The sequence below is a fragment of the Nymphalis io genome, chromosome 16 (assembly GCF_905147045.1).
Source record: "Nymphalis io chromosome 16, ilAglIoxx1.1, whole genome shotgun sequence".
Lineage (NCBI taxonomy): Eukaryota > Metazoa > Arthropoda > Insecta > Lepidoptera > Nymphalidae > Nymphalis > Nymphalis io.
Genome location: NC_065903.1, coordinates 7,771,906 through 7,791,344, shown reverse-complemented (window position 1 = coordinate 7,791,344; position 19,439 = coordinate 7,771,906). Strand labels below are relative to the sequence as shown.

At 36.1% G+C, this 19,439-nt stretch overlaps 2 protein-coding genes across 6 annotated transcripts; one reads left to right on the top strand and one right to left on the bottom strand.

The window, feature by feature from the left end:
- The first annotated feature begins 173 nt into the window (after positions 1–173).
- Positions 174–12,291, top strand: LOC126774170 (zinc finger CCCH domain-containing protein 18). Of its 5 annotated transcripts, none has more exons than XM_050495557.1 (16): positions 174–289; positions 994–1,785; positions 2,426–2,580; positions 2,984–3,103; positions 3,194–3,332; positions 5,570–5,720; positions 6,008–6,155; positions 6,401–6,582; positions 8,906–9,071; positions 9,163–9,407; positions 9,988–10,071; positions 10,347–10,500; positions 11,326–11,413; positions 11,555–11,672; positions 11,779–11,858; positions 11,931–12,291. In XM_050495557.1, exons 2-16 carry the CDS (start codon positions 996–998, stop codon positions 12,071–12,073), a joined length of 2,763 nt encoding a protein of 920 aa, XP_050351514.1. In that variant the 5' UTR covers positions 174–289; positions 994–995; the 3' UTR covers positions 12,074–12,291. The 5 variants fall into 5 exon arrangements, with proteins under 5 accessions (XP_050351514.1, XP_050351515.1, XP_050351517.1 ...); XM_050495558.1 differs by having other exon boundaries at positions 196–571; positions 3,203–3,332; XM_050495559.1 differs by having other exon boundaries at positions 197–571; positions 10,003–10,071.
- A 301-nt stretch (positions 12,292–12,592) lies between these two features.
- LOC126774175 (ribonucleases P/MRP protein subunit POP1) lies at positions 12,593–16,146 on the bottom strand. The gene is made up of 4 exons (XM_050495573.1): positions 14,570–16,146; positions 14,131–14,492; positions 13,344–13,619; positions 12,593–12,942 (listed from the first exon to the last, which is right to left on the bottom strand). Exons 1-4 carry the CDS (start codon positions 15,981–15,983, stop codon positions 12,643–12,645), a joined length of 2,352 nt encoding a protein of 783 aa, XP_050351530.1. The 5' UTR covers positions 15,984–16,146; the 3' UTR covers positions 12,593–12,642.
- Between the last annotated feature and the right edge of the window lie 3,293 nt (positions 16,147–19,439).

Sequence of the window (19,439 nt, the reverse complement as noted above, 5' to 3'; positions counted from 1 at the left end):
AAATATTTTTATTTATTTTTCTATCTTAAAATGGAAACGTTTTAAATATATATATATAACTTTGTTTATTATTCTATTTTTTATTTTTTCAACTGTGTATATTATTAATCTGGACCGTTTCTTTGACTTTGAATTTTGAGTACTGTGACGTTTAATATTTTTTGTCTATGATCATGAATTTAATTTCTGCGATGCGATGAAAGGGCTTGTTGCGGCGCAAATTGAAGATTATTTTATTGTATCTTTTTAAATACTTCAAGAATTTACCGTCTTATTCATCTCAGTTAAGGTAAGGGCGTATATTAACCCTACGGAACTTATGAAAAGTGATTATTTATTATGTTCATATTATATATTTCCTCCTGTATCACAGCCATGTTGAAGTAGTGTTGATTTTACTAAGTTTCCGTCGGTTATATCGTTTAATAGAAAGTTAAAAGTTTATTCAAGTTCACAAGTATGTGACAGACCCAAGTTTAGTTGTGTTGTGAATATAAAGTTGAAAAGTCTTAACAAAATGAAAAGTGTTATAAAGTGCTACCAATTCTGGCGTCGAGGCGTCATCTTGAAGGTAAGGCTGGACGTGTCTTCAATATACATCAGAACGTAGTTCTAACAAACCAATTTTTTCTTATCAAGAATAGTGAAACTCAGGGAATAGAATTCGTAATATAACTATTTGAGAATAATTAAGGGCTGTTTAATTTTTCTTTTCTTAAAACAGCAGATAGGATTTAAATATTAAATTACGTTATAAAAAACATGAGCGTCTTATTATTTATATTGTTTTTCAGCGAGCAGTATATTTTAACTTTTTTAATATATATTTTTGCTGTATTTTATTGTGTATCTAGAATATGTTAATCAATTTATTATTGTTAAACATTGAATTGGCATTTTTTGAGCATAATAATCTAACAACAGTAAAAAGCTTATTGGGATGGGCTTTTTAACTCCCTAATAATTCCATAGAATATTAACATCTATTTTCAGAAATGGATTCAGAAGATTCTCGAGATGCTACCAGAGACGTACAATCATCATCAAGCAGTAGTAGTTCCAGTTCCAGAAGTCGTAGAAGTTCATCATCAGAAAGTTCTAAAAAAGACCCAAAGTCCCCGCCCCATTTTCCTACCTCACCTAGGTCTAATGGACCACATTCTCCTTCACCAGAGAGTCATTCACAACTATCTCAGAGATCTGCATCTATGGGTAAACAACCACATTCACCAGATAACTTGAGTGGTGCACATTCAGATATAAATTCACCAGAAAATTCATTGCCAGCTTCACCATTGGGCCCTAAGTCTCCAGATCCACCAAAATCACCTAGTGATGTTGCTTCAAACATTGGTTCTCCAGAACAACATGAGCATTATTCATCAGCCCCTCCGTTTGCTGGGGAGGGTCCAAAAACACCTCAGAGCCCTGGTAGCTCTGTTAAGTCTAGACCTGTTACACCTACAAACAGATCAGAACCTATGTCTCCTGATTCTGCATCTCAGGCCACTTCACCACCTTCCAGAAATGTAGAGCCGCATTCTCCTACTTCAAGTCCATCACCAGACAGAGTATCATCTCGGTCATCCCCTCCCAGATCCCCAATTAAGAAAAAAGAATGGAGTCCAAAAGAAAAATGGAGAAGACACACAAAGGCTGAGCAAAAAATGGTTGCTGCACCTCGAAACAGGAGTAGGTCAGAGTCAAGTCAATCAAGCAGGAGTTCTACTACATATAACAAAAGAACTAATTCTAAGGATCCCGTTACTGAAGCTATATCAGATGGTAATTTTTTTTTATTCTAAAAATGAACATATTTCTGCCATATCCTCCCTGCCTATATATTCTATTAAGGTTTAGATTTTAGTTTCATAAGTGAGATTGATATCTTTTACAAGTTATTTCAAGTAAAATAAGAAAAATTGTTAAATTTCATTAACATATTTGTAAATTAATACCACACTATTTACTTGAAGTGATGAAATTAATATAATCTGACGAAAAATCTTTTTGCAATTTTTCTCTTCTCAAGAAATATTATAAATATGTATAAAACTATTAAGGTTATTCATATGCTGGGGGTATTTTCTATAATTAAATCTGATTATACTTTTATGAGGTGCCAGAAGAATATACCATACCATACCATATACCAGAGAAATAAGTAAGAAAATATAATTCAATGTTACTTAGCTCCTTTACTTGCCTGAACTTCATAAAGTTAGATTACATTTTTTGGACTCATATGGACCCAGTCAATCAATCGATTATATTTCAGTTTAATTTGAAGCTTATTTATCAAACATCTGTTATTTTTAAAGTACAAAAGAAATGTACAGTTGCTATTTAGCCTGAATTTAATTATTTGCAAACATATAATTGTCAATTGTTTTTTTTTTTAAATAAAGTTTAAAAAATTATGTAGGTGAAATGGAATCAGATCAAGAAGATGGAAAGTCAAGAAGCAAGTCTGTAACAAGCGACAAACAAGATAAAGATCACAATATAAGTCATGAAGACCTGTCAGATGTTTCTGATGTCGATTCAATAGGACCAGATGATACAGAAAAAGAAACAAAGGTAAGACTTGTAGAGGATATCATTAAAACATTTTTTCAATGAACATGATTATACATGTTTCTTATGAAGATTCATGAGGTGTACCACGATAAAATCAATTTAAAAAATAACTGATCGAATACCAATTAATTAAAAAAACATATCTTTATAAATTGATTAAAAATCAAGACAAGCATTTTTTCATTTTCATTAAAATCTTGAATTCTTCTTTCAATTCTTGAGAGCCACTTGATTCTTCTCTTCTAAAAATTGTTATTATATGCAAATTTGTAGATGTATATTTTAAAACATTTTAATTTCAAACACCTAAATTAATAAATTGAGTTGAAATGTTTACACAGAATTAAAAAAAATCCTATACTTAAAATTTTTATTGAAATTGCATTTGTTTTTTATTTTATAGACTAAATCAAAACTTCCATCACCTGAGAAGAGAAAAGAAGTTGTCAACGGTAATGAAGGCACAAGTTCCCAATCATCTCCCAAGTCAGATAGTGGGAAAGGAGTCTACAAAGTGGAAAAAGTAAGAGCTCTCTTTTATCAATATATATAAAACTTTGCTTTATATGCTTGGCATATTTTCTATAATTAAATCTGATTATAATTTTATGAGGTGCCACAGGAAAAAATAAGTAATACTGAAGATGCTGAAGAACAATTAGATTTTGAGGCAGAAGAGGGTGAATGTATTGAACCTGCAAAAACTAGAGATCAGTCAAATGGAGACATAGAAGCACAACCCAGAGAGAAAGGTAAGGCTAAGTTGGTCTAAGTTGTTAAATTGCATTAACATGTTGGTAAAATAGATACCACACTATTTACTTGAAGTGATGAAATTAATATAATCTGACGAAAAATCTTTTTGCAATTTTTCTCTTCTCAAGAAATATAATTATGTTTAAAACTATTAAGTTTCTTTATATGGTGAAGGTATTTTCTATAATTAAATATGATTATACTTTTATGAGGTGCCAGAAGAATATAGCATACCATACCATATACCAGAGAAATAAGTAAGAAAATATATATCAATGTTACTTAGCTTCTCTACTTGCCTGAACTTCATACAGTTAAATTAGATTTTTTGGACCCATCTGGACCCAGTCAATCAATCAATTATATTTTAGTTTCGTTTTAAGATTATTTTATTAATCATATTTTTAATGTTCAAAAAGATAATGTATAGTTGCTAACAACACCTATTCACTATAACAGACTTAACTAAGTGCTGACAAAATTTCTGTTATGGCGGTCAGTCTCCAGGGCTAACCAATTGCGCAGAAGTGTCTTGTTATAGTGGGCAAGTATGTACCTCTAAAAATATAAAATGGCACTGTTGAGTGCAGGAGTATGGTACGGTAATCTGTCCAATACTTTTAGAGAAACATCAAGCATGATATTCGGTTTTGAAAAAAAAAACAAATTTGAACTAAACCTCTAGATTAGCAGCCTTTTACGTTACCATTAGATCAATGTGGAAAATTAGGCTTTCAATATTGAAATTGTACCATGTCTATAAAAAAAGATTTAAAAGTGAATGTGCGTCCAATGTGGTGTATAAATCGATCGATTTATATAATTATGAAGAAAAATATAGAAATTGGTGAAGGTGAAGTACTAGATGTTTGCCAGGTCGTAGTGCCTTGTCCATTATAAGTAAAAGAGCAACCATATAAATAATAAAAGATAATAACAAATAGAATCGGGGCCAGACAGACAGTGCTGTGGTTGCCAGATGGAATGCTATGTCAGATAGACCATTGCACTCTTCATCTCAAAGTGGATGCTTCATATTTCAATTAAGTATAAATTAAATAAAGTAATAAATAAAAAAAGAATGATAAATTCACAACAAGTTAATGAATTACATATTTATTAAATTAAAGTTAAATTTAATAAAAGGCGTGAAGAGGCATCTTGCGGGCCGGCAAGGCGAAGGCGGCTAGTGCAGAACGTTTTTCCCGTCTGTACTGGCCGTCGTCGCGTTTGGACTCTACTACCACTTACCATCAGGTGGAGTAGAGTCATTTGTCCTCCCGGCGAAAAAAAAAAAAAAAAAAATAGATGGCGCTAGTATACTCTTGAATCGCGGTATAGTTTCGCTCAAGTCAAAATTATAATAAGTAATACTATTTTTTTTGTTTTGCGCTTCCCACCAGTAGATGGCATTGTACCCAATCCTAGATCACGCAACAGTTTTCTTTCTTTATTTGTACAATACATTTCTTTGCTTTAATTAAATATTGAGTTTACCAACAGTGTGCAGTTTGATTTAATAGTACAAGCAAGGACAAGTACTGTTGGTAGTAAATCGCACCCTAGACGCAGAGGAAGCTAGGCTCCGACGTTCAGATTCAAGGTTGTAATTGTCAGGCGAGGCAGGCTGTAGAATTACTCATCAAACTATAGAGGATAACTAAATGGACAGGGAAGAGTTAAATCTCGAATCTAAAAGTTATATCCATAGGTAAAATTAAATCAGTAATGAAAACATTACATAGGGAAAATTATAGGGAATGTTATAATCTGTAAGAAAAAGCCGTAACAAGGACAAAATTGCATTGTTATTAGTTTGAACAGTAACGTTTCAAAAGTATTGAATAAGTACCGCAAATGCGCTTTTCGATATAAAACAATAGGATTCCGATTATCCATAATGTTTGATAAATAAACTGTAAATAAAAATATTAAGTAATTTAAAGGTGGTAGGACTTTGTGCAAGCTCGTCTGGGTAGGTTCAACCCACTCATCAGATATTCTCAGTACTTGGTATTGTTGTGTTCCGTGTTAAGGGTGAGTGCGCCAGTGTAATTATAGGCACAAGGGACATAACATCTTAGGTCCCAAGGTTGGTGGCGCAACGGCGATATAAGCGATAGTTAACATTTCTTACAATGCCAAAGTCTATGGGCCATATGCTCGTCCGCCTACTTATAATATAAAAAAACTACAAAACTAGGCTAACATTAAATTAATAATGCATTCTCAGAGGAAGTGAAAGCCGTTCGGCGGTCGCGAGGTTCCTCCCTCGAAGAGGGCGAGGTGTCCGACGAGGCAGAGCGGCGACCCGAGGAGAACGAGCCAAGGCCGGTCTGTAGGTTCTTCTCGAGGGGAGCCTGCACCTGGGGCGTCAGCTGCAGGTGCTTGTGGGAACTCGTTCTTCCCAGTAATTTTTATATAAATGAACTAACCTTTTTTATATAAATGTAACTATTCATTTTATTAATGTGATTATACTACATGTTGTATTTATTTGGTGGTAGGTCTTTGTTCAAGCCCGCGTGGGTAGGTACCAATCATTCATCACATATTCTACCGCCAAACAGCAATTCTTAGTATTTTTGTGTTCCAGTTTGAACTCTTAAGTTAGCCAGTACAACTACACGCCACTCTGCCTACCCACATAAAATAAAATGATGCATTGCAGATTCCTACACCCAGGCGTAACGGACAAGGGCAACTACAACATGTTCGAGGTGATCCGCGGCGTGCCGGCCGGCGCCGCCTTCCCCGCGCCGCGCGACGCCGCGCCGCCCGAGTCCGCCTGGGAGCGCGGCCTGCGCACCGCCAAGGAGGTACCTCTCACCGCACCCACCCTAATAATAATATTGAGTCAATTTGAGTATAACTCTCACTGTGGCATGATTATGTTTTTATGTAAATTCTTCTAAAAACAATGCAGTCTAATATTAGTAATTTAAATAGGACATGAGTGAATTAAAGAACATAATACGAGCTGTATTATGTTTAATATTAGTGATATGGTTGTCGTAAACATGTAACTTATATGATTCTATAATTGTATTGTTCTATAAATCAGATGCTCCGAATAGCGAACAAGCGCAAGGAACAAGACATGGACTTCGAGGAGAAGAAGCTGCACTTGTCCGTGGGCGGCGTGGTGCACGACCCGGACGCCGAGCTGGCGTACGCGGCCGCCGCCGTGGGCGCGTCGCCGCCGCGCGACCTGCCGCCCGCGCCCCGCGACCCCGACGTCTACAGGTAGCTGTCAAACACTCTTGATTGGAACACAGTACTTCTACCATTGTTTTCATTCAAATTTACGTTTGCCTTTCGTCTAAATATTTTTTTCGTTTAATTTTTTTGTTTACGTTGCGAGTTCTTAAATTCTTTTCTGGAGCGACCGATCGACGCGTGACGTCACATCACCCAACGTCGCTCGCTCGCCCATACAAATTCGCCAGTATTTTCGCGTTATTCTTGATTTTATTTATATTTTGGTTAATATAAAAAAAAACTTTTATATATTTATTATACAGTACCATAGCACACTAATTCAACAAATATAATTCAAAAAAATTACTTTTTTCATATATATTACCAAAAAAAACAAGTAGATGTTTTCGTGATGAGCATATTAATGTGAGTACCTTAGTAGAAAAAAATTGTCGTTTAAACATTTAATTTTTACAGGCTAGTTATAGGTACTATATATAATATATAAAATAGTAAATATGATACAAATGAAATCAAAAAATTCTTCATTCAAATAGGCTAATAAGGGCACTTTTGAATCGCCATGTTACAGTATAGAATTAAACGAAAGCCACCATCGGTGATCTTCTAGTTTACCTGACCAATGGCTCAACTACAACAAAATTAGTGGCTAGTCTGGACATAGAAATAGCCTTTGATTGAGTATGGCATAAAGCGCTTGTTTCGAAGCTTTCGTTTATGGGCTTCCCAGGAAATAATGCAACTGGATCGCCAGTTTTACCAGATCAAGGTCGTTGTCGACGGTGCATTAAAAATCGTCAATTCTAGTGTTCCACAAGGATGCGTGTTATCACCTATTCTGCTTCTTCTGCATTTTAATGACATGTGCAAATTAGCATAATTCAATGTTGGCAGACAACAGCACTGTAGACGCGTTATATACCGGCCGCGCTAACATTTGTCGGGAACACGTCGATCAGTATAAACTTGTGTCTGAAATAACAAGTGTTTTTTAACCAAAGCCTGAGATTGAGGCCAACCAAATTGGGTACAACTCAACCCCAATACGACACAAGTTAGCGCGATGACTTCTAAATCCTACCCCGCAAAGCGGAACCATATTACCCGGCGACTTTTCCAAACCGTTATGACATAGAAATCTTCAAGAAAAACCTAAGCCTACGCATTCCTTTAAGGCCGACAATGCATTTGCGAGCACTTCGGTCATGCAGGTGTCCTTGGGCCGTGGTAATCACTTTCCATCAGGAGAGCTTCCTCCTTGTTTGCCCCCTGTTTGCTTGTTTTACATAAAAAAGGTTTCTTCCAGTAACAGTTTATTTGCTTAAAAGTAGGCTCCTCACATCGCTATGTGACCAAAGCCATAGTATGTTTGCATCATTCACATTCGAGATTGTTAATTTTATTTGCACTTTGATCGGAAACAAATTTACAATAATATGCCGTGGCTCTGTATCGTAACTATCGCGCCTCGAACTGTGCACGTAAAATTAAAATGTAGGAATTGTATATTATATTCTATATCGATGTTATCATTTATCGAAAGCGGAAAGCTCTAGTATCGACATGAAGAATACGGACTTTGCCGATCACAGTTATAATCAATCTGCATTAACAAAATATTAAAATTAACAATAATAATAAGTTCACTAATATATTTAGCATGATTTGTGAAAGAATCCGACTTTCGGTAGATTATTTGATAGTTTACGTGAAAATACTGCTCTTATTTTATAATCGCTCTAATATTATTATAAGGGAAAGAATGTAGTTAGGGCGTCAAATCACAAAGAGGGATAAAAAAAAAACCGAAATTATCACCGCGCGCATCGCAAAAGAGTCGCCCGCAATAACGAATGGGCGAAGTGACGTCACCGAGCGAGCAGAAATTATACGAGAGCGTCAAATTGATTTGCTTAAAAAAAAGTTTATATGTTATAATCATAATTTTTTCACACCTGTTAAAGATTATTTTAATAAAAAAATATATTTTTTTTAATTTACATCTTCCTCATTACCAATTATTAATAAATATTTAATTTGAATTATTTTGGTGTCTGTCTCGGTGTCTGAGGACCTGTCACATTTCTCGCTTGTCACATTAATTATGAATGAAATATCAATCGTTTTATCTATTTGATTATCCAATTTTAACAATTTTACAAAATTAAATTCAAATTATGTAAAATTAAATTCTGTTTGCCTGATGATGTACATTTCAGGGACTAGATGACTTTTTCAAATGTTAGAGCTTTTCGGTAAATTGCGATCTCGGGACTTCCACATTTTTCCACTTTCATTTATTATAGTAATACTTATGAGGTTATTGTAAAATTAATTTTATTCAAAGGCAATACGGCATGATGTATCGTGGCGGTCGGTTCCCTCGTCCGCCTGTGGACGAGCGCGAACGATACTACGAGCGTGAACGTGGTTTCGATCGTGAACGTCCTTTTGAGCGTCCACCGTACTACGACGAACACATGCCTGCTCCTGAAGAATTGCCGTACCACAAGGTATCATATACAATACATGTATATCGCTGATTACGATTTGCAAAATCAAAAACACTAACGTAATTGGACTTGGTATTTAATTTCGCTATAGCGACGAGTCCGTTCGTCTCGCGAAGTCATAGTGCAACGCGCTGAAATAGAGCGTCGGGAAGGCCGTGAAGTTCGAGAAGGGCGAGAAGTTCGCAGTCGGGAGGGGCGGGAAGGACGAGAGGGCAGAGAGGGTCGAGAGGGGCGCGACGGACGCGGAGACGAGTGGGCCGATCCTTGGATGCGCGCCGAACCCGCAGCCAGGAAAAGAAGACCTCCTTCTTCTGAGGACTCCTACTCGTCGTCCAGGTATGTGCTTTGAGGTTATGAAAACTTAGTAGACTTAATATTAAGATGAGACTTGTATCAGTGATAGTGCACTTTTAGCACTGTTTTGTGTAGTGAAAAGTAAAGTAAGGAAGTTGTATTAAAATAGAAGAGACTTTATTACTATACAAACACAGTTGAATTATATTAATATAATAAATTATTTTCTGAAATAATAATATTAAAGAGAATAAAAGCATAAATATTATAATCATTACACCTGTTGTTTATACAGTAACCAACTAACAGACAATATTATTAAAATAAAAAAATATATTAATTATATTATTTTTATCCGCTTCCTCCCCACTATTTTCCCGGCTGGGTTATGCTTTCATAACTAATGTCGTGGTGTTTTGGACTTCACTTACGATTCTCATTACTTCGTTTACCTCTGCATGAAACTCACTGGAATTTGCTGCTGGTTGTGAATGTGCGTGTATGCGATATAATTGTGTGTGTGTACGCGACTACGAATATGCGTGTCTCCGTACCCACCTGTTTGTTTGCACGTGTGTGTGTTTCTCCACCTACCCGCCCTGGCTTCCTTTTGAGCCCACAGCTCTTCAAATTCCAGCTCGCGTAGTTCAGGCAGCCAGCCTGGGGCCAGGCGTAAAAGAAGAGCATCGTCATCTTCACGACAAAGGTGAATAATATGATATATATATAACTTGCATGTTTATCTAATTTATTGAATATGAAAACACTCATATATATTTAATACTCATTGTAAATCATTTTTAAATGTATTTTTATATTTTTCGGTTCAATCAATAAATAACATTATTTTATAGATTAGATAAAATTACTAGTTATATGTATACATATTCTGATTGAATTTGGTTCTGTTTATTAATAAATGACTCTCGTAATAATGAATATGCTGTAGTCCTAACTATTTGAAACTATATCTGTGTCCAGGCTGTCGCCATCGATGATAGTTCGCGAGCGACGGCTGGCGTCGGCCCGAGCCACGGCCATGAACCCGCCCGCGCCGCGCCGCCGCGCGCCCTCGCCCGCCGCCGCGCGCCAGCTCGCCGCCAACCCGCCGCCGCCCGTGCCGCACCGCCACAAGGTGAGCGCGCCCGCCCGCTGGAAAGAAAACGACCCTTATACAAACTAAAGAGATGCTAAAATGTCACTTTAAGAGCGCGGCGCAGCGCGTTTTGATCTTACACACTTACAGGCGTGAGCCGCATTTCGTGAAAAAACAATTGTCTCTTGTGTGAAAGTAAAGTTGTAATATGAAATTAATGTGACATCGAAAGTGGCCATACTTATCTAGTAGTAAAGTGTATAAATATCGTAGTAATTACCTTTTTGGGAAACAGCACATGTTTTAGGAAACACAGCAACAGTTGACAAGCTTGAAAATTGTAGTGCAATTTGATAGTCAAATAAATTTAATTGAAATGGATAGTATAAATAGAAACAACAGTTTAATTTTTATGTGATGTAGATATTATAACAGATAAAATAATAACTTTGTTTCTAAAAAGTTGTAATTTGTTTAAAATTACTGGTGCTAGGGCTTTGTGCAAGCTCGTCTGGATAGGTACCACCCACTCATCAGATATTCTACCGCAAAACAGCAGTACTTGGTATTGTTGTGTTCCAGTTTGAAGGCTGAGTGTGCCAGTGTAATTCCTGTAATTACATACACAAGGGACTTAAAATTTTAGTTCCCAAGGTTGGTGGCGCATTAGCGATGTAAGCGATAGTTAACATTTCTTACAATGCCAATGTCTATGGGCGTTGGTGACCACGTACCATCAGTTGGCCCATTTGCTTGTCCGTCTACCTATAATATAAAAAAAAAACGAAATAGTCACGAAAACTAAAGAAATTGAAGCTAGCATGTAATATAAATTTAAACATATTTCTTTTTATCCAATTGCAGGAGGAAATGGATTCCTATGGTCGAAATAAACCTGCAAGTCGCAATAGGAATAGAAAAAAATATTCCAGGTCGTCATCATCTGGTTCAGGTAAAATTATCATTACAAAACAGATTATATAGAGTTGATGAAAATTTATTTCATTTTTTATGCCAAATAATTGTTATTGGTATCTCACTATGATTAAGATTAATCGAAGAAATATCATAAAAATTCTTTTATATTTTTCAGAATCATCATCTTCATCCAGCGAATCTGAGAGCGAGTCGCGTTCGTCGTCTTCATCAGGCAGTTCCGGCGCACGACGGGCTCGACATGCGCGTCTACTTAATGCTGCCGCTAGGCCGAGGTATGCTTCATAAGGGTGCTACGACATTGATTAAATGAAAGCGAAAAATGAGGTATTTTTCTAATAAAATGTATAAACAGATTTTTGACATTTTATATATTTACAGGCTAAATGCAAAGTCAAATACGGGCTTAGTAACCGCTGTTTCAGCTGTCACTAGTAAAAAGGAAGTCTCAAGTGATAAAGGTATTATTTACTTCACATTCTTGATGTGAAACCTTGTAAACATAATATATTAATATGTTGTTTTTTATTTAGAAATAGTAGCTAAGAAGAGAGGAGCAACTTCACCCCTGAGTGGGGCAGCGTCGTCGAAAAAATCTGTTTCCAGAAGAGAAGAACTCTTAAAACAATTGAAAGCTGTCGAGGATGCAATCGCTAGGAAGAGGTCGAAGATATAGGAGTACGAGAAACGCTGGTATAGCAGAACTCGCAGATAGTAGTTGAAATACTACTAGTGTGTACCAGGGTTTTGAGAAAATAAAAACAAGACCTATATATTGTTAACTGTTTTTGCTTGCAAATCAAACTGCAGCAATAAAAGTGTTATACTGGCAGATCGCAGCATTTGAATGTTGTATTTGAAGCTTGAAAGTAAATTAGCTTAAGTAATATTGAATTTTTTATGATTAATTCATGTGTATGAATATTAAAATCATCTTTATTTTAATATCGACCGTAAGTATTTGTAAATTGGGTGTTAGTTATCCTCATACAAAGTGACTACTAAACCTAGGCCTTCGGTTTATGAATCTAAAAATTTTGACATTGGTGAGCTAAAATAAAAAAGTATTTTGTAAAGAAATGTAATTTAATTTTGTTGACTACATACTTTAATAGTATAAAAATTAAGTTTGATTTAATTGTCCGATGATACTTGATTTTCTGGATAGATAAGATCCAGCATTCTTAATGTGTAATAAAATAACCTTAAGTATGAGGTTAGTTTTACTCCAAACCAACCTAAAACTTAAGGTGATTTTATGATATGAATATTAGCTAGCCTGTACTTTCTTGAAGTTGTGCATCTTACAAGAATTTTGTTTAAAAATTGATTGTCAAGTTTATTAATTGCATTATATGCTATATATCCAATTCCACAAATTTTAGCTTCAGAAAAACTAAAAGCTCCATGAGTCACATATCCCATGACTTCTCTAATACCCTTGTTGCGAACGGATTCTGTATTCGAAGGAAGCCACAATTGCCTCATAATTTTAACATATTCAGATGGTTCTTTTTTTTTACCCTTCTTAGTTTTTTTATTTATCTGAAAAATAAAGTAAAAGTTATAAACTAGTACATCAAAACAATATATACATAAACCTTCCTTTCACAGTAACTCATGCTGTATTTTATAAACCAATCAAAACAACTTGTTTTACTAGCATCGCTTGTGAACGAAATTCTTATTTTATTTGTACTTTTAGATTAATTCTTACCAGTTTTCTTTTGTAAAGTAACAGTACCTTTTTAAAATAATAGAAATTTAAAGTCCCTCCGAAAATAAACCCACAAGCATTGTCATTGTTTACATATTCATATATTTTAATAATTGAAATTTTATAATTACACGTTTTTTATAGTAAGATGTTTGAAAATTATGAATTTACTTGCTGAGACTCAGTATGCATTTGAGTTTCTTAGAATTAAAATAACAAACCTACTTACTACAATTTGTTTTTTTCTCAATTTAATACGCATTCTTCTCCTTTGCTTAAGTAATTTCTTATGTTCTATCCGTTTCTGTTTTCTTAATTTTGTATTAGGATCTTCATGGTGGGGTTCCATTAATTCTTGATTTGCAGTGATGTCTTTTATAAGTGGTAAGCAAATTGTTGCATATTTGGTTAAATTTCCTCTTCCTAGCATTTGTATGTAAACAGGCACTAAACAAGCATCAGAGTTTTCAATTTTAGGTGGCTTCATTTTTTTGTTTATGCAATCCTGAAAAAAATATATAGTGGCTATATTACATAATTGCTAATGTACAAAATGTGGTTATATGTTTATTTAAAGGTTATACGTTTATTTAAATCAAAGATGGTGTCATCAATTTTTGATCATGTATGACAACAAATAATTATGTCATTTATATACATTTGATGTTTTCTAGTAGTGAACCCCTAAATTAATATGTAACTTATGTATGTCTTCAGTTTGTTTTTAGATATAAAATGTTGTTTGCACACAACAAACGATTATTAGAACTTGATTTAAAATTCCATTAAGACTGAAATATTTACTAGAATGATTGTTTATACCCAAAAAATTCTGGTAGAGAATCGCTGTGTATTCAGTAAGTAACAAATATTTTCTTGTGTATTGTGGTGTTAGGTAAATTATATGCTATAAAAGTTATTTAAAGTATATAATACAGCTAAAACAATTGCACAAGCATATGCGACAATAGCCAATGTGCAAGCAATAAAGAATAATTGTACAAAACATAAATCACCTGTAATGTATTTAACATTTTTTTATCACGCAGAACAAACATTTTGTCCTCAACATTGTTGCCCCAATCTTTAAGTAATATTTTCCATGGGCATAAAAATGGACAAGGAACTGCAAGCTTAACAAAATTAACTCTTTTACTTGGTGGTCTTTTAAAATATTTTTCTCTTAAATCAGATTCAATTCTTATTTCTTCTAATCTTCCTGCTTCTGAGTCTGGCGGCAAATAGCACTGACCCATTTCAAATGCTAAGTTTTCTGTTTCTCTCAATCCACCTGACCTTGCTCCAAACATTATAAAAGTTAGCCAAAATGGAAGACCATATCCAGGAGGTATAATGATATCCCACCCACTGCCATATCCTAAAATGTGATAAATTATAATATTTTTACATTTTAAGAAATGATTTGTAAGGATTTATAAGAAGCAAATTAAGTACCAATTTTTTTGTGTTCTGGATTTTGTGATCCAGGTCTTTGTATCAAAACAATAGGTATACATTGTAGTGTTGGATCATCTTCATTGATTTCTCCTGGGACAAAATGTGTTTTAGTTACATGTTCAATAAATTTGGCATTAGTAATTTTTTTATCTTTTATAATATCACATATGGATGTGTCCCACAATGGAGATGAGGATAAGTATGGAGGCACACTAATTAATGTTTCCTCATCAATACTTGTAACATAGTTGTTATTAGCTTTTGTCCTCTTACTTGGGCGACTCCATCGAGGGTCTTTTATAACTAAACCAATTATTAATCTTGGAGATAGTTGAGATGGTGAAGTCAGAGAAGAGATTTTGTCCCAATATTCTTTTTTCTCTTTTAGTAATAAATTAACTTTTTTCTTCAATAAATACTGAACCCAATCATTAGATTCTACATTTTCCATGTTTTCTACACATTTAAGTGTTTGAACCAATACTGCATGACTTTTGGGTCCAGTCAAGCGAATTCTATTGAAACCAGATAATGTTTTAATTTTAACATCCGAGTATTTTGTTGATATTTTTCTTCGTTTTACAGCCAAATTTTCTTCTGTATCTGGTTTTGACAGATCGGTACTTGATTTACTCACAAAGTCAGTTAGAACTTTCTCTACCATTTTTGCTTGAGATGGATGTACAAATAACCACATTTCTTTATGGCTATTTTCAGAAGATATCCATAAAAAATCAACTTGACCAATAAATTCATATGGGTAAGAATTAGGTTTATATAAATTAATTATGCCTTCTCTATATCCATTTACATATGCTTTTGCACAAACACCAAGCCCACAACTATTGTCTGTGATATTACTGAACAAGTCTTTGATGATGTCAACAGGTCCTTTAATTTGAAAAGAAGTGTAGTATGATATGTCTTGCATAAGACAGTGGGCAGAGCTAGCACGATAGCAGGCTCTGAATGCTTTATCACATGGTCTGTAAGCTAAGCGATGACCCCAACGTTCTACCATATGAAACCTTTTAGCATGCCAGATATGAGTTTCTAACCAAACATTTCTTCTTTGCCGCCTATTATATTCTTCTAGTAAATTAGTTTTCCTCCGTCTATGTTTTCGAGAAGGCTTTCGCTTTTGTTGTGGAGATATTCCACTCTTTTTAAGTTGTTCTAAATGACTCTCTCGTAATCGTCTAGGTAAACGTTTGCAATTGTGGCTCATCACCCTTCGGCGCATGTGTACCGGTAAACTTTGGAATATGAGTTTCGTTTTACTTGGCCTAAGGATACTTTCAGTCATAGCAGCTATTTCTACACTTCTAGAAGCAGCAAATTTCAAACTATTTGCTGAATGTGGCAACTGTTCGGGTCCACCAAGAGCAGCATCAAATTCACCCAACTCCATGTTGCTGCAGAAGAATTATCTAAAACGTTTCTATAATAACAGAATATGAATCAACACCTTTTTGTTGGTTTTGCTTTTTGGGTTTACTTGCTTCGCATCTTACACATTAATAACCTCAAACTGTTTTAAAACAGACTGTCAAGTCAACTGTCAACACCTTAAGACGTCTGATGTCAGTGATAAACGTATGTATATATAGAAAATAAATATTTCAACATTTTTTTAATAGACAAATTTTGTCTGTATTTAAGTAGTAAACTTCTTTTTTGCAGCTTGTAAAAATATATATATATATATATATATATATAGTACAAAAAGTACTAAAATAAGTAGTAACGCGCAAACTTGAGTCTTATTGGGGTTGAGTGTTACCAAGTTTAGTTGGCCTCAAACCGAGACTTTGGTTAATAAAGACACGATTTCAGTCACAAGTTTGTTTCGATTCTCATAGAAGTGTTCCTGAAAAATATTAGCGCGGCCGGTGTCTACTTTGCTGTCGTCGGCATAGTTTTTTTTTAAATATTAATCGAAATATAAATAAAATCAAGAATAATGCAAAAAAGTGGCGAAATTTTTTAAATATGATTTTTTGAGAAAAAACAAAAGTCATCTTCGATGCTTTGAGATGGCCCTGTAAATTCCATGGATTTTAACCCATGGTCACTGATGGTGCTTGTCACTGATATTCATGTACTAAATTTTTGTTTATAATTCATCTGTAGCCCTCGGCGGTGTAGGAAACTTGTATGTGTCATGTTAACAAAAATTCTAACAAACTTACATATAGCCTATTCCAACCACAAGGAAAGTAAAGACAAAAAAATACTTTGACATTGAATTGACGCCGTATCATTCGTCGACATCTTGAATAATCTTTCGATTGGAATTATAGGCTATAGACAAATCTGCTTAAACCATAATTACCATTTCGTCTTTGCCAGAGTCGAAAAGTCATTATTCAGAACTTCTTCGCTAACGCTCTTTCACTTGATTTCTGTCACTTTCGATTTACTTTGACTACATTTTGATAGCGCGCGGACGTTAATATAATGATATTAAAGGAAGGATAATATTTTATTTTTAGACTGCACTTTGTAGGACACTAGATAAAAAAAATTAAAAATTAAATTATATACATTAGTAGCGCCTCGTCCTCAACTCGACCCTAGGGATCCTAGAGCCACTTTAGCCCCCTTCACAGAAGAATTGCCAGAAGTAAGCCAAGACGAAATCGTGATGGCTTTGGGGCAGCTTAAAAATGGAAAAGCCCACGGGGAAGATGGAATTACGACGGAGCTAATAAAGGCAGCTGGAAATCCTTTACTAGCGCAGCTCATATTCTCGGAGAGAACTCCAAAGGCATGAAACAAGAGTGTTGTCGTAATGTTCTTCAAAAAGGGAGACAAAACCTTTTTGAAGAACTACAGACCTATTTCCCTCTTGAGCCATGTCTATAAGCTGTTTTCTAGGGTCATCACGGATCGTCTAGCACGCAGACTTGACGAGTTTCAGCCCCCGGAACAGGCCGGATTTCAAAGAGGGTACGGAACCATAGACCACATTTACACAGTGCGGCAGATTATACAGAAGACCGAAGAGTATAATCAGCCCCTGTGCTTAGCATTTGTGGACTATGAGAAGGCTTTTGACTCTAGACCTGGTCTGTTCTGGAGTCGTTACAACGGTGCCAAATCGATTGGCGATACATCCAAGTGCTGAAAAGCCTGCATGACGCTGCTGTTATGACCGTCAAAGTACAGAATCAGCAGTTTGACCCTATACTCTTACATCGAAGACTGAGAGAAGGGGATGTCATTTCACCGAAATTGTTCACTAATGCATTAGAGGATATGTTCAAGTCGCTGCACTGGGCGGAAGGGCGGGGCATAAACATAAACGGTGAGTACCTTTCGCACTTGAGATTTGCAGACGATATCGTCATCGTGACAGAAACCGTGCAGGACATGCAATATATGCTGAGCAGCCTGGCTGATTCTTCTGCTCGAATTGGTCTCCGGATGAACTTTGAAAAAACCAAGATAATGTTCAACGAACACGTCAGTCCGGAACCAATAGCTCTTAACGGAGTTCCTCTCGAAGTTGTTCAGGAGTATGTGTACCTTGGGCAAACTTTGCAGTTGGGTCGAAACAACTTCGAGTGGGAAGCACGAAGAAGAGTACAGCTGGGCTGGGCAGCGTATAGAAAACTCGGTCAAGTCTTTTCGTCACGAATACCGCAATGCTTGAAGACAAAAGTCTTCAACGAGTGCGTCTTACCGGTTATGACTTACGGAGCCGAGACGTGGACACTGACAGTGCGTTTGGTCCACCATTTTAAGGTCGCTTAGCGAGCTATGGAGACGGCTATGCTCGGAGTTTCTCTGAAGGATCGAATCCCAAATGTGGTGATCTGACAGAGAACCAAGGTTATCGACATAGCCCAAAGGATTAGTAAGCTGAAGTGGCATTGAGCTGGACACATATGTCGCAGAACCGACGACCGTTGGAGTAGACGCGTTCTGGAGTGGAGACCACGCCTTGGCAAACGTAGCGTAGGACGCCCTCCAGCTAGGTGGAGTGACGATATACGCAAGGTGGCTGGCAGCGGTTGGAGATTAAGAGCTGAAAATCCAGCTCAGTGGCGTGCCATTGGAGAGAACTATGGCCAGCAGTGGACGCGAAAAGGGTAATGATGATGATGATGATGGTTAGATAATGTGAGTGTAATCTATAAAAAAGTAGCTACTAATTTTCTAGCTGGTTCTTTTCTTCAGAATCTGCATATTTGTGGCAACCTACACAGTGGCAGGTTTACCTTTAATTCGTCAGAGCGTCACTGTAGCATGCGAAAGCTATCCTGTGGCGCCCCTCGCTAAGATGGAAAGGGTACCGCTGATTTTTTGGTGGGTATTCCGATGTTCGGGGCTCACTTGACGCCTTGGACACCGGCGAGCCCCACATACCCCTCCACTGTTTCCGTGGGGGAAACGCGTAAAGCGTTTTTCCAGCGAAAAAAAGGTGTACCTTTAATATTAAGCAGTGTATATTCCAAAGTGTTTCTAAAAAGAGCCTACATGCTTACTACTAGATTATTTCATTTTAGAAAATTACTTGATAAGAGAGATGATAACAGTCATCTAACTTTCAAGCCTAGACATTGCTATCAGTATCAGATGTATAGTCGCACGTAATTTGTTATACATACATATATATAGTCAGATTGACTGCCTCGTTGGTCTAGTGGCTTGATGTAAGGTCGCAGACCCGGAGGTCCTGGATTCAATTCCGAGGTCGGGCTTATAAAAAGTTATTGGGATTTTCTGTCAGAAAATTCTCAGTATCAGCCCGGAGTCTGGAAGTTGGAAGTGTGTACACTCCCGTGCCTCGGAAAGCACGTAAAGCCGATGGTCCTGCGCCTGAACTCTTTCCGGTCGTGTCGGATTGCCGTCCCATCGG